This window comes from Pteronotus mesoamericanus, unplaced genomic scaffold (assembly GCF_021234165.1).
Source record: "Pteronotus mesoamericanus isolate MK-2021 breed Mesoamerican mustached bat unplaced genomic scaffold, CSHL_Meso_final scaffold_83, whole genome shotgun sequence".
Classification (NCBI taxonomy): Eukaryota; Metazoa; Chordata; class Mammalia; order Chiroptera; family Mormoopidae; genus Pteronotus; species Pteronotus mesoamericanus.
Genome location: NW_026555328.1, coordinates 1,022,834 through 1,037,043, shown reverse-complemented (window position 1 = coordinate 1,037,043; position 14,210 = coordinate 1,022,834). Strand labels below are relative to the sequence as shown.

At 56.8% G+C, this 14,210-nt stretch overlaps 1 protein-coding gene across 1 annotated transcript; it reads left to right on the top strand.

The window, feature by feature from the left end:
* Positions 1 to 318: 318 nt before the first annotated feature.
* Positions 319 to 7,431, top strand: MS4A10 (membrane spanning 4-domains A10). The gene is made up of 6 exons (XM_054563677.1): positions 319 to 492; positions 962 to 1,081; positions 2,151 to 2,207; positions 3,795 to 3,926; positions 5,058 to 5,168; positions 7,324 to 7,431. Exons 1-6 carry the CDS (start codon positions 319 to 321, stop codon positions 7,429 to 7,431), a joined length of 702 nt encoding a protein of 233 aa, XP_054419652.1.
* The last annotated feature ends 6,779 nt before the right edge of the window (positions 7,432 to 14,210 follow it).

The window sequence follows — 14,210 nt, the reverse complement described above, 5'->3', positions numbered from 1 at the left end:
GGTGAGCTCTGGCTTGGGATGGTTGGGACGTCTGTCTGCTCCTTGCTGTTCTGCCCCGGAAGGAGCTGTGTCCCTGCAAACCACACAGAGGCTGTGAGTGGCAGTTCAGTTTCTCCCGATCCCTGGAGACTAATTTAATCTGTATTAAATCAAGTTCAGGGGCTGCAGCCAAAGCGGCCATGTTCTGGAAGGCCCTGGTCCAAAGGGCAGGCAGAGGTGGCCGGCACTGAGTCTCACCCAGGCAGAAGCCCCAGACACAAGACGAGCTCTGACTTGACCTGTCTCCTTAGCCCGCAGCCAGGATCCTTGGCCTGAGTCATGGCAGCAGAAGCCACCGGAGCAGCAGCCGTCATGCCCAGATCTGGAGCTGGGGGGCTTGAGACCTGGCAGGCCCTCCGCCCAGTCCAGCCTGGCCAGACGAGTCTACCCCTGCCTCCAGACTGGCACCAGGAGAGGCCCCGGAAGAGAAGCGTCCTTCTCCAGGGGCTGGGCGTGAGTGTCCATTTCCTGGGGCCCTGGGCATGGAGAGGAGATGACAGGGATACACGGGACGGCTCTGGGGAGCCCTGGGGATGGAGGGAGACAAGAAAGCCTCCAGCTTCCCTGCTTAACACTCACCCTCACATAGAAAAAGCCGTGAGAGGTGGTGAGAGGCTGTCTACGCCCACGGCAGCACTGGCTCAGTGTTGGCTCAGGGGAGCCCAGACAGAAGACTCTCCCACCCCTTCCCTTCTCGCCCCCAGGTCGGGGGAGGGGGAGCCCTCTAGCAGGGCGGCAAGTATTTAATCCCCACCTGCCTTCCTGGGGAGTGGTCCCCGCCTTGCAGCCCCACCAGGAGCCCGGGGGAATTAGCGGACTGCATTAGCGAAGGAAGTGGACTCCTTCCAGCTGGTTGGTCCAGGGCACCAGTGACCTCTCTCAGGGCGGGGGCCCTCATGGTGGCTCACTGTTCCCTGCCCAGGTCTTCCATATTTTCATCGCGATGCTGCACGTGTTCCTCGGGAGCTACCTGGTTTTTGCAGTCACGAGCCATCACCTGGTGGTGCTGAAGTCTTGGTACCCATTCTGGGGGGCTGCCTCTGTGAGTAGGAGCCAAACATGGGCTGGGGGTAGGGGCCGCGGCATTTGGGACCAGACGTGGGGTGGGACAGACGGAGCTCATAAAAGGGAAGCATCGGCCTGTGCCTTCTCCAGTGTCCCTCTCTGCTGCTGTACCCCAGTCACACTGGCAATAACGCCTTCCCAGGAGACCCTCCCGGCTGTTTGCACTCTCCCCTCATTCAACACGTGCCTCCGGCAGAGAAGGGGGTGAGCATGCACAAGGGGCGGCTTGACCTCCATCAGGCTTCAAGGCGGCCAGGCTGCCTTTGGATGCAGCAACACCTCCCTGATGCCCAAGCCTCTGCCCGGGTCAGTCTGCAGGATAGGGTCCCCTGTCCTCCCCAGGCCATGGGCCAGGACGAGAGACTAGAAGAGAACAGTGCACACACAGTCCTCAGAGGCTCCTCAGGGTCGCCTCTCCGGCCCTGGGGCCCTGGGGGAGTCCTGGTCACACAGCATCCCAGCTCCGTGGCGCCCACTCAGGCAAATGTCCCAGCCCCCCACTGTCACTTCAGTCCACTGTGCCAGCCCCAAGCTTCCAGGGTGCAGAGATGGAACTATCTCCGTGCACAGTGCCCATGAATCCCTTTGCACCCGGTGGCCACGTAGTAGGAGCTCAACAAACATTCGAAAGTATAATTGCAGGACTGCACCAGAGATCTTCAGGCAGAGCTTATCTCCTCCCCACTGCAGGATTCAGGGAGGACAAAGGAGCCCCATAGAGGGGATAGTTTGACTAATCCCGGAAGGCCGGTTTGGGCTAATGAAATCGGGAAGCAGGAGGGACTGGGGTGGCATTTGGAGCTCAGGGCGCAGCTTGAACCCAGCTGTGGAGGTTTGCGAGCAGAGGGCAGAGCAGCCGGCTGGAGCGGGCCTGGGCTGGGCCAGGCAGTGGGCAGGGAGAGCTCCCTTTGTTGGAGGAATAGTGTTCTCAACCCCACTAGCCGCCCCAGGTGGGTTTTCTTAGCAAGTGCTGGTAAGGGAAGGAATCTGTGGGTTTCAAGGAACCCCAGCCTCTCTTTTATGACTGTTTCAAATCTGGCCCGCAGTTCTTCATTTCAGGGCTCTCGGCAATAGCGATGGAAGTGGTTCCGAAAACCCCTCTGGTGAGTTGGAGCATTGAGATCATTCCCTTCCACCCCCGGCCTGGAGTCACCTGGTGCAGGGCGTCTGTGTGCGGCAGAGACTCAGGAGGCAGACATCTGTGAGCAGGCACAAGTCTTCAAAACAGCAGAGGGCCTCCAAGCAGAAAGGCGCCCCATCCCGGAGATCTGCCCCAGGCTCACGTCCCTGACTCCACGCATGTCGCTCTGCCCACCGCCCTTCTTGCGCCCCAATTCTGTCCACCACCCTCTCTGGCCTGGAGGCGCCATCCAGCCTGTTCTCCACACAGCGGCCGAGGGACAGTTCTCACGTTCTAGTCTGCCTGTGTCCCCCCACGGCTGCCAACCCCTCCTTGGTTCCCCGTGCCCTTGGCTTGCCTCCGACGTCGGCAAGTCTGCAAATCCCAGGCGGCGGCTGGGTTTCTATCTGCTTCTCACCGCTGAGCACCAGCCTGACACACGTGAGGCCCTCCCCTGAGCCGAGCTGCTCCCGCCGGCACCTTGCCCCACCCCGCCGCACGTTCTCTCCCAGCCGGACTTACTCCTGATCACACTTTAGGGTTCAGCTCGCACGCTGCATCTTCCCTAGCCTGCCATGGCTGGCTCCTGTGTCCGCACAGCCCCTGGGGCTTGCCTGGCCCCTGTTTCTCTCCTGTACTCTAGGTGTCTGAGCATCTCTGTAGACCGGGAGCAGGGGCGGGGGGATGGGAGGGGGCAGGCACAGCGTAGACACTGACACAGGACCGGCTGATGGACATGGATGATGGAAGAACCAGCCCTGCCACTCCTGCTTCATGGCCTCAGTCCACCACCTGCCCCAGAAGCCCTGGCTGGTCCACATTGAGCCCTCGGCCTGCTCTGGGCTGTGGCTGTCCCCGTCCTCCCAGAGGGCGTAGAGAACAGGAGGGTGTAGTGCAGTTTAACTGGGAGAAGCAGGAGATGCCTAGCAAAGACCCACCCATTTCTCCTGGGCAGGGAACTTCAGAGCCAAAAGCCTCCCCCTTCCTGTAGCTGAGCACAGGGCACATCTTCCCACAGAGAAGTCCATTACAGCCCAAGAGGCTGGCGGTTCCCTGTGTTCACACACTTCCTCCTTACAGGGGTTTGCGTTCGGAATGACGCTTAAGGCAAAATGATGATAAAAGGAGGCGTTACAGGGGCCGTGGCCGGTGGGGAGGGAGGCAGGCCTGGGGTGTGTGAGGACAGGGCCCCTTCAGGGCCCTCCAGCCCTTTCCTGCGGGAGGAGGCTGGGCGAGCGGCCAACTCGCTGTCAAGATGATGTATCTGGTGCCAGGATGGTGGAGGCCAGCTTTGAGAGGGAGATGCAGTGGAAACAGCTTTATCCCAAAGCCCATGGATCTGGAGGCAGCCCCGAGGTCCCCCAACCTTGTCCCTGCAGGAGGTGAGAGCCGTGGGGGCCACTCTGTGGTCAGTTAGCTAAGAAAGTCGTGATTGGATAAGAGTCTTCAGCCCAGAGATGGGCAGAGTCTTTCCTGAGGCCCCAGGGCAAGCTGCTGGCAGGCGTGGACCGGATCTACCAGGGTCTCTAACCTGTGGACCACGGTTGTCACTTTCATTTTTTGCTTGTAGAAGGTGCTGTGCCTGACAACAAACTTCATCAGCTTCTTCTGCGTGCTGGCCGGCCTCTTTGTCATTGCCAAGGATCTCTTTCTGGAGAGTCCCTTTGAGTCCCTGCTCTGGAGACTGTCCTTCTACAGCACAGTGAGTGCCCAGGCCCCTGGGGTCTGCCAGCCCCCGGGAAGGCACTGCCAGGGGCTTGGCCGAGGCCACATTTCTGGCTCTCAGAAATCCTCCGCTGGGGCCCAGGCGCAGGTGGCGGGGCCCTTGCTCCCCCTGTGCCCACCCCCTGAGGCACAGTCAGAGTGGATGCTGGCCTTCTTGCTGGGCAGCAACACTCACATCACTTAGTCCAGTCCTACTGGGACAGAGGGGGACACTGGGGCCAGAGTGGGGCAGGTCTGAGGTCGAGCAGCGAGTTGGCAGCAAATTCAGGCCCTTGGCCTGGGCTGTTAATTTCCTGTTCAAGGCTCCTTAGGTATCAGAGCCCCAGAGACCCCACTATCACTACCCGTGGGCCTCACAGCAGCCTGACAGAGCTGGCTGAGTCTGCTTGGTTGCCCCATTACATGGGTATGAACGCTGAGGCCTAGAGAAGCTAAATTAGCAGACCAAGGCCACGCAGCAAGTCAGGGGTGCACGAGGGCGCGGAGCTGGGTCCCCAACTGCAAGCCCAGTGCCCCTGCACCACAGCCGCCTCTGTGCAGGAGGTGGACCAGCCCCCCAGGGGCGTGGCCGAGGGCCTCTGGGCCAGGCTCCGCGGGTTCTGGCCATGCTGGCTCACTCTTCCCCATTGCCCCCCGATCATGCACACACATGTGTGGCGCGCACATGCCCGCACACCTGTGCTCAGACACACACTCCCCCCCCCCCGAAATTTCTGGCCCCATGCGATGTCCCGGCTGCACTGTGGTCCTCAGCCTTTCTCTTCCCTCCCCGGCTGTAAGAGACACTCCTTCTCTCTGAGCCTCCCATATCCCCGTCTAAGTGGGATTGGATCAGCTAATGCCTAAGGCCACCTCCAGTTCTTCCAGGGTCCCATGAGAGTCTCCAGCCCTCAAACGTTAGGCAAATTTCACCGAGGACCCACGGGTGCCAGGCCCAGAGCAGTGACAGAGACAGACCCACTCCCTGCCCGACACCTGCCCGGGCCTCCGCAGGCACGCCTGGGGGCCGAAACCCCGGTGCCCCGTGCTGGCTGGGCCTGACCCCGGCCTAAGCAGCGCCACGGGCGCGGGCACCCAGTGAGGCCTCCCCCGTCCCCGCCTCCCCCAGGTCCACATCCAGAGGCTGGAGATGGTCCTGCTCAGCCTCACCTGCTTGGAGCTCTTCCTGCTAGGGATCACAGCCATCGTAGTCTGCAGGGACAACCGCCTATCTGCAGAGGTGAGGGCCCTCAAGAGACGGGGACATGAGGAAACAGAAGTCTCAGGAAGGGGACGTTCAGGCGGGAGGTGCATGAGGACTGCGTCTCTCACTCATTGCTGAGCATTTAGTAGCGAGGCCGCAGGGACAGCCCACGATCCAGCAGGGAGAGAAGGCACAGGGCAGAGAATGCCAGTTGACATGGGAAATACGGGGCCACCAAAGGGAAAAAGGCACGCGCTCTCAGCGCCACAGGCCACCTCGCTCTCAGCTCCGAGGGCTGGGAGGCCTCATCCGGGAGACCTGTGGAGGGCAGGATTCAGGCCATGATGAGAGGAGGCACCTCCAGCACGGGGGACAGCATGTGCGATGGCTTGGCAGCAGGACAGGGAAGGTCTGGGAGAGCTGGAGTGTGTTGCGGGTTCGGCGGTGGTGGGGCAAGCCGGAGGGGCGCTGGGGCCGAGCCCTGCGGGCACACCAGGCGCTCGCTCAGCGAAGCACTTCAGGTGAGCGTAACTTTATTTAACCGAATCTTCTCAACAACCCTTCGAGGTAGGTGCTTCCTTCTCCATTCTACAGATAACTAAACTGAGGCTTAGACACGGCACACAGCAACTGGTAAGAAAATCCAAGCCTCGGTCCAGGGTATGTGTAACCCGCAGCCGAGCCCTGTCCACACATGTGAATGACAGGACCGAAGGCCAGGAAATAGAATTCTACCCTTGCCCCAGCAGGGATTTCCCAGGCTCATTTTATTAAAGAAAAACTCATAAGCTTAACTTTAGAACGCTATAAAAACACGTTGTAAATGTCCCATAATCCTGCAAATTTAACACCCGGGTTGTCATCCACCCACTCAGTTTTCACAGAATGCAGATATGAGTCGGTGGCCCCAAGGTTTCTGTAGCCAAGCAAATCGGTTGTCCTAGTCATGGTCCGGCCATCTAGCAGCAAGTCTTCTCCTTAGGACATCGGAGAGCTGACAGGGGGCCTGAAGCCGCTGAGGCCAACCCCACTTTGAGGGATGGGGAAACCAAGGCCCCTTACCTGGCTGCAGGAATTAACAGTGGCTGTTCCTACCTAGGGCACGTGCTGTGCCAGGCACTGTGCTAAATGCTGCTGACAGTTGTATCAGTTTCCTATTGCTGCTGTAACAAATCCCACACACACAGCCGCTGTATCTTGCAGCCCTGGCAGTCAGCAATTTGAAATAGGTCTTTCTGGGCTAAAGTCAAGATGTCAGCAGGACCATCTCCTATGGGAGAATCTGCTTCCTTGCCTTTTCCAGCCCCCAGAGGCCGCCCCCATTCCTGGGCCTGCAGCCCCTCCCTCCAGCACCCTAACACATCGCTCTTCTGTCTCCCCTTCCTCTGCGAAGGGCCCTCGTGATTACATTGGGCCCCCCCAGAAAAGTCAGGATCATCTCCCCCTCTCGAGGTCACCTGAGTAGCAGTGTTAACTCCCCTTCACTGTGTAACCTAAGATGGTCACAGGTTCGGGGATGAGGACGTGGATGTCCTTGGGGGCCACCCTTCCACCTGCCACGCTGGCTCAGTCCTCCCCAAACCTCACAGCCACTCTGGGAGGCAGGCTCTGCTTGCTTATTTTCAGGAGGTGGAATGAGGCCCAGAAATGTTAAGTGACTTCCCCAGGTCACAGAGCCAGGGGCCTCCCCACCAAAGGCCTTGGTGGCCTCCTCCATCTGAGAGGACAGTGCCAGGGACAAGCTCTGCAGCCCCGGCTGGCGCCACTCTTGGCAGAGCTGAGGGATGCAGATGATGCAGCAGTGACTGGGGAGGCTGTTAGCGTTGGACGTGCTCCCAGAATGCCCTGCAGCTGAGAGGGGCCTCGGGGTGTTGCCCGGCCCTGCCCCCTTGGGGAAGCCAACAGAGGGACTCGTGTATAGTCGCCTGCACCCGGATAGCCGGCTGGGAATGAGGGCCCAGGCGGCCAACTGAGAAGTGGGCCCCTCCCCACTCCCTTCTCAAGAACCAGGAGTTGGAGAGGGCCATGCGCCACCTTCACGGGAGTCCCGCTGTCTCCGCCGCCCCCCATTCCCCCATCTTCATAGGGACCTTAAGACTTCAACGAGCGGGCCCGAGGGAAAGCGTTCTGTCCAAGGCCACTTGCTCCACACACGTGAGCAGTGTGGACAGTGGCTTCTCTTTTGCTGAAGGATGACGTGTCAATTGTTCCTGACACATCACTGGGGTTCAGTGGGCCCCCGCCATCCTACGAGGACGTGACTCAGGGTGACGCACAGGAGGAGCAGAAGTGGAGGTAAAGAGGCACTGGGACCTGCCACAGCATCGGAAGTCACCGCGTGGTCCCTTCCCCAGGGGGCCATTACCTGAAAGGGGGCAAATTGTGCTGTTTCAAGAACTGTACGGGTGGCCTAGGTGGGGTGGTCCCTGTCCCCTGAGGCTCAGAAGGGGCCTCCAGGCCCCCAGCCCCCAAAAGACCTCAGCACCGGGTGGGCCAGAGCTGCCTCGGCTGGACCACAGCCCAGCCAGACCCTCCCCACCCACCCTATCGGCTCAGCCACGGTGCTCACTCCCACCCTCCACCTTCCCTGTCTCCAGAGTCTCTGGGGGCTGCACCCCTGGATTCAGGGCAGGGGCAGCAGGGGCGTTGAGTCGGACAGAAACCATGACCCGTTCTTCCCTCCAAAGTGTCAGTGAGACTCGGCTTCCCTGCGCCTCAGTGGCTCCACCCGCGCAGAGAGGGGGCAGGTGGACGCAGTGACCAGAACCCCCCACTGCACAGCTCTGACATCAGGCGTCTGTGCAACGGTGCTGTGACACCCTGACAGCTGAGGTTGCCGGTGAAGCTTTGGCATTGGAATTCCACACCCACTTGTGCTGAGAAGCGAGGTGAGAGGAAGAGAGACCCGCCTTCCTCGATTCCCAAATTTCAGACTCCTGAGGACAGCCTTCACAATGTTTGTTATTTGCAGACTGTATTGCTTCCTTTTATGTTTCCTTACATTGATCTCTTTCTCACATAATGTTACTTTAGAGGGATACTTTGTACTGGCAACAAAGAAAGTCACTATCTTTCCATAAAAAGAAGCTAACGCTAAAAATAATGTAAACAGGATGAAAATAAAGCAAAAGCGACTTGCCACCCACCTCTGCAACCTCACCTATGATTTCTCTGCCTCCTGGCTCGCTGTGCGCCTGCCACCGTGGCTTTCCTGGGGGCCAGGGACACCCCAGGCACGCCCCTGCCTCTGAGCCACCCTCTTGCCCTTCCCCTGCCTGGCTCTTCCCCAGGTAGTTGCAGAGCCCGCTCTTCGAATCCTCGCTTAGCTCCTGACTCTGGGCCAAGGCCGATGTCACTTAATCCCCTCCACCAACCCACAAGGCACAACAGATAAAACTGTTGAAAACTGTGACTGAAACAGATAAAAGTGGTCATTTATTCTTATATATTTTACAAGTTCAATTTTACGGCATTTATCTATTACAACGTGAGCCCCTGACAGCAATGAGGCAATTGCAATGAGCTCAGAATCTGAAGCCGAGGAGTGTGGGTCACAGCTGCATCCACGTCATTTCTGAATTTGACTTGATTGCACAGTGTCAAGAGAGGCATGAAACAAACAGGCAAGTAACTGCAAATGATAACCGTTTGTACCAGCTTGCATGATGACCTCAGGGAGCTGTTCACTGAAATGGAGTTGGCAGGAGAAAGTGTAAGTCAAAATCAGCATGGAAATGGGTTCACCTTCCAGGGGCAGCAGCGGCATTTGCGATGGGCTTGGCGACAGTCAACCTGGGGCTCCGGATGCCTCCAGCCGGCAGAGGGGTGGGGACGCCGGCCTGACCGTCACCTGCCTGGGCAGACCTGGGGCTGGCAGGCGATCGGCAAACACCCACTTATAAAAGGAAACTCGCAGGCTATCGTAGGGGCTGCAGCTATTTCCACAGAGAGCAGGTGGGCACCTGGGAAGGAAGGCCATTGAGGACAGGTCACGGGACCAAGGGAGAGTACAGTTTCAGATCTCAGAGAGCCCTGTGCCTCCCGCCGGCAGCTGGTTAGCCCCTGGCAGGATGGAAGCTGACGCGACGCAGTCAGGAACTGCCTTCGGCCCTTTGCCTTCAGTGTCTCATTTAATCCCACAAGATCCCTCAGGGTAGATACTTCCCCCGAACTTTTGAGATGAGGAAACGGAGGCTCAGAAATGCCAGCTGCCTTGGTCAGACATGGGAACTGAGACGCCAGTGCAGGGGGCTCACAGGAGGAGACCTCGTTCCTGCCGCAGAAGCGCCGGGGCGGGGGGGGGGGGGGGGGGGGCTGCAGGGGCAGAGGCGGGATGGGCCCGTGCTCTGCAAAGAGGCCGGGGCAGAAGGACCCCGTGGGGTGTGCTCAGGACAGAGATTCCCACGTGCCTCCCCTGATTCCCAGGGCCAGGAGTGAGTAACTGTCCATGTCTATGAAGAGCCCAGATGATTCTTATGATCAAGCGAGGCGGGAGAACCCCGGGCAAGGGAAGAGGTAAAGCACACAGACTGCAGGGTGTGGGTGTGGCTTGTGAAGCTCAGCAGCAAGACTGAGTGAGGCATGGGGGGTGGGGGACGGCAGGCAGTGACACAGGGCAAGTTAAGGAAGAGGAACAGTGTTGAGTGGGGTGAGGAGGCCACCCAGCAGCTGGTCGGAGGGCCCCCTAGTCTGGAGCAGGTTCAAAAGCGGCAGGTCTCGGACCCTGGGGGCGCCCCTGCTCTCTGTTCCTGGGCTCACTTGTAAGGTGAGGTGTTTGACAAGGGTGGTGTTTTCTAAATGTCTCCCATTTTTGCCTAGGGAGACAACATAAGGACGTGCACTGAACGCGGGGTGTGGGGGTCAGAAGGTGCCATTCACGCGCAGGCCCGTCTTACCTGAGCTCCTGTCTGACCTGAACAAACGGGGGCTGAAGCTCCCAGCCCTGCGCGTCTCAGGGGCACAGCAATCCCGCGGGAGTGGACTTGCAGGCACAGGTAAGTACGCAGACAGGTGTGAGCTGTGCAGTTGGCGGTGTTGTTAACTAGCCTGCAGAGCAGGAAGAGGCAGGGAGGGTCTAGGAGGAGGGTCCTAGTGCAGGAAAAACCCTGGTTTGTAGCCAGCTGTCCCGGACGCAGGTCCCAGCTCCCCTCTTTATGAGCTGTGTGACCCAGGCAAGTTACGGAAGCCCTCTGGTCTTCAGTTTCCCCATGAGTGAAATGAAGGCTGGGCTTGTCCAATTGTGAGTGCATGTGGGTAAGCGTGAGCCGGGGCAGCTGCTGTCCAGGCCGAACCCCCGCCCCACCTGTTTCGCTCACTCCTCTACCCGCATTCCCCCGCCCACCCTCCCAGCCCCCGCAGTGAGCTTTTTAGTGTGCTCGGCTTTGTTTGCAAATGGTTTAGTGTGCGAGCATTTCATTTACACCAAGGGTACTATGCTGTCTCATTCTTTTTCTTGTCTTTATGACCCACTCAGCCCCACGTTTAAGGTCCACACATGTTGCTCTATGGTCATCCTGTCCTTTGCTTTAACTGCTACAGATTACAAATACACACACACACGCCTTTATGTTTGAAGCTTTATTTTTCAGATGGGGAAACTGAGACCCAACAATTGGGGATCCACCCAGGAATGCTCCACCTCTTTCCTGGATCCCGTACCCTAATCCAGTATGACCTTGTCTTAACCTATTACCTCTGCCCAGACCCTACTTCCAAACAGGTCCCATTCACAGGTACCAGGGGTTAGGACTTCAGCATGTTTTTTGGGGGGTGGGGGGGGACACAGTTCAAGCCCAACACAGGGCAAGGAGCGTTGATATCCATGCCAACTCTGGTGGATGGTGAGGATTGATTGACGCCTTCCGCGGGCACAGGAGGAAGGGGCCTCCCGGGCACTGCCTGTGCCACCAGCAGTTAGAGCCACCCTCGGCTGTTACAACGGCGTCAGCTCCAGCAAGTCCGCAGTCCACGCTGGAGGTGCCTTTCTCACTGCCCGTAGCAGTTCCCAGTGCCCCCGGGCAGGCCAGTGGTTCTTCCCAGATCAGGGCCCATGAAAGAAGCCTGTGACTCCTATGGCACAGGAGGCCAGCACCCTCCACTGCTGCTGGGTAGTGGCGGGCACTCGGTGTCCGTGGCAGCTGCAGGTCAGCACAGGGCTGAACCGGGCCAGCTCCCTGTGCGCCGGACGTGGCCTTGGGAGGCGCGCCTTCGTTGGGGAGCTGGCTGCCAGCAGAGAGGGGCCCAGATGAGCGCCTCGGGCTGAAAGAGAGAGAGAGACACAAGGCGCCAGAGCCGAGCACCTGCCCTGGGAACAAAGCTCTCAGCAGAAGCCCCGGGGACCTATGGCGAGAAGCCACCAGGTGGCGGTGTGGCATCAAGCACAGAAGTTGGGCACCCGCCGAGGTTGCTGGTCCCAGTGGGGTCTGCTCAAGGCTGCACCCAGAAAGGTGATGTTTCCGGGAGAGAACAGAATTGGTCAAGGAGGGATCAGCCAGGAGGTCACAGAACAGACTCCAAGTTGGGGACTTCCCGGGCATTTCCACTGATACCCATTCCTCCAGTTGTGGTTGCCCTGATCACCAGCATTCATCATGGCTTCTGGGAGGTTCTAACATTATTCCACACATGTCGTTAGTCTTCTCTCACCGGCAGGCCCATGGGGCCTGGAGGAAATCGCCCTGCCTGCAGAGCAGACCAGAAACACTTGGGCACCCTGGACAGGCTAGAAGCCTGTCACCCTTTGAATTAATAATCTTTCCATGAGCGTTTAATGTTACCCTAATGAGGATGAGAAGGAATCACTTTCCCATTAATAAAAATTGTAGCCCCCTTTCCTTATGTTCAAAATGGGGGTGTATCTCAGACACGGTTTACTCTCTGTAGCTGTTATTCTCTCTGTAGTGTTCCATTGCAGCCAAACCACTTTTAAGGAGACATTCTAATAAAGACTTTCAGATACGTTCTGGGGGACTAGCCCTTGCTGTGCATTATTTGTTTTCAGAATCTGGGCTGCTGAGCAATGGCCACTCCACAGGCTGCCAGCTGGCTGGTCTCAGGGCCACTGGCCAGTGGATGTAGCAACTTGCAATGCACATCACAAAAATACCCCACAGATGTTTTCTTCCTATTTAAGGGTACAACCTGCTTAAGTATTTATCTGCTTAAGAGTATTTTGGCAAGAGATCCACTAATTTCCTTCCCACCCCCTGTGAGAAAGCAGCAGATTTCTGATGAATTCCTGTGGTGTTTCAGTGCGCTTCTGGGTCAGTGCCCACAGAAGCCGCCTACCTGGCCTGTCTCTCAATCTCCTGGACCCGCCTCCTCCAGGAAGTCCTCCTTGACGTTCGCTCACCCTCAGGAGCCTCGGCTGGTGAAACCCCCTCGGTTTTACCACCGGACCTGGCTTGCCTTAGGAGGCTGGCTGTCTCTCAGACTTCAGCCTTATCTTCAGCTGGACTCAACACAGCTTGAGGACAATGCCCCCATCTGACATTTTTTGTGGACCTCAGGACACCCAGTATACACCAGGCAACAAAGAAGCCTTGCTCGAATTGATTCTTATTGTTGATTGATCCTAAGTCCTTTCAGCCGGTGTCCAGGAACACATTCTTTGAACAAACTCCTTAGTACACACCTGAAGTCCCCTGCCAGTCATCATACATCTCATGGTTTTTGCTTTATTCCAAGAAAAGGTTGGGACTCTTAACTTTTCTTAACGGTTAACTGCTAACTCTTTTAAATATTCTCTATTACTCTCTTCTCTATCCTATTCTCTACTATGATTCTCAGCAAGCTCCCACCACAAAGTGAGTGTGCCATTGTCCAGGAAATTTTACATTATCTCCATAACCAGGACAGGATAATGTTAACAAAAGTACCTTCAGAGAGCAGTATCAATGACTTCACCCACTCAATTTCTCATCTTCATTCACGCATTCATTCAAGAATTTTTTATTGAACAGCTACTAAGTACCAGGTACTAGTTTGGACTTCAGGAATACACTAACAAACAAAACAGGAAGAAAAAAAAATCTGTTCACAGGAAACTGACATTCTAGTCTATAGGAAACAAACAATAAACAGGTAAGCAAGTATCTGTCAATATATTAATAAATGATGAGTAAAGAACAAGGAAGGACTTGCCCCCGCAATCTGCCTCAAATGAAATAATGGTTGAGCATCATCCCTGCCAATCACGTCTGCCACAAGAGTGGGCGCGAAAAGGGCCATGAGACTTTCTCCCGTGAGAGAGACACCTGACTGTGAGCAAAAGGCCTCTGTTCCGGTTACTCCTGCTGTGTAACAACCCCAAAAGTCATGGTGTAAAACAACCATTTTACTATGCTCACAGATTCTGGGGCACAGAACTTGTGCAGAACATAGCAGGAAGAGGCTGTCTCTGCCCCGTGATTTCTGGGACGCCTAAGAGGCAGCCTCAAAGTTGGGAGTGACCTGGCAGGTGGAGGCTCGAAGCATGTGGAAGCATCTTCACTCCCGCCTGGCAGATGACACGGGCTGTCAGCTGGAACACCTTCCCTGGTCTCCATGTGGTCTCTCCACATCGCATGAGTTGGGCTCCCTCACAGCATGGAGGGCAGCTGAGTCCCAACAGTGAGCATCCTGTGAAAGCCCGGCAGAAGCACTTATGGTGTTCTTATGACCTAGCTTCAGAAGTCACAGAGCAACAGGGCTGCCATCCTGTTTCAGCCAAGGCGATCACAAAGGTCCACTCAGGTCTGGGGGTTGGGGGGACACATGCCCCACAACTTGAGGGAAATGACACCGAGGTCACATGGGAGAAAGAGCACATAGACCAGAGATAATGTTGCAGCCAACTTGAGAAAGCCCAATCTTCTACACTTTCTGCATCTAATTTCCAAAAATGGGGATATCTACATCTACCTTGAGTCATCTCTTAGGCAAAGCTAAAACCACTCTGAGCGATAATATCTGAGCGTTGTGTAGTATTTATTTTGAACAGAAAATAAAAGAGCAAAATAACCCTTTGGTTGATTGGCGCTCTCTCTGTATGGAAAGCACTCTTGGTGACCTGAAATTTCTTCCCTGTGCCTTATTTTT

Bases quoted from the DNA above. Each gene is read 5' to 3' on its own strand.
- MS4A10 (XM_054563677.1), top strand. From the start codon at position 319: ATGGCAGCAGAAGCCACCGGAGCAGCAGCCGTCATGCCCAGATCTGGA. The intron at 2,208-3,794 runs GTGAGTTGGAGC...TTTTGCTTGTAG, and splicing joins TGGTTCCGAAAACCCCTCTG to AAGGTGCTGTGCCTGACAAC. The intron at 5,169-7,323 runs GTGAGGGCCCTC...CTTTTGCTGAAG, and splicing joins ACAACCGCCTATCTGCAGAG to GATGACGTGTCAATTGTTCC.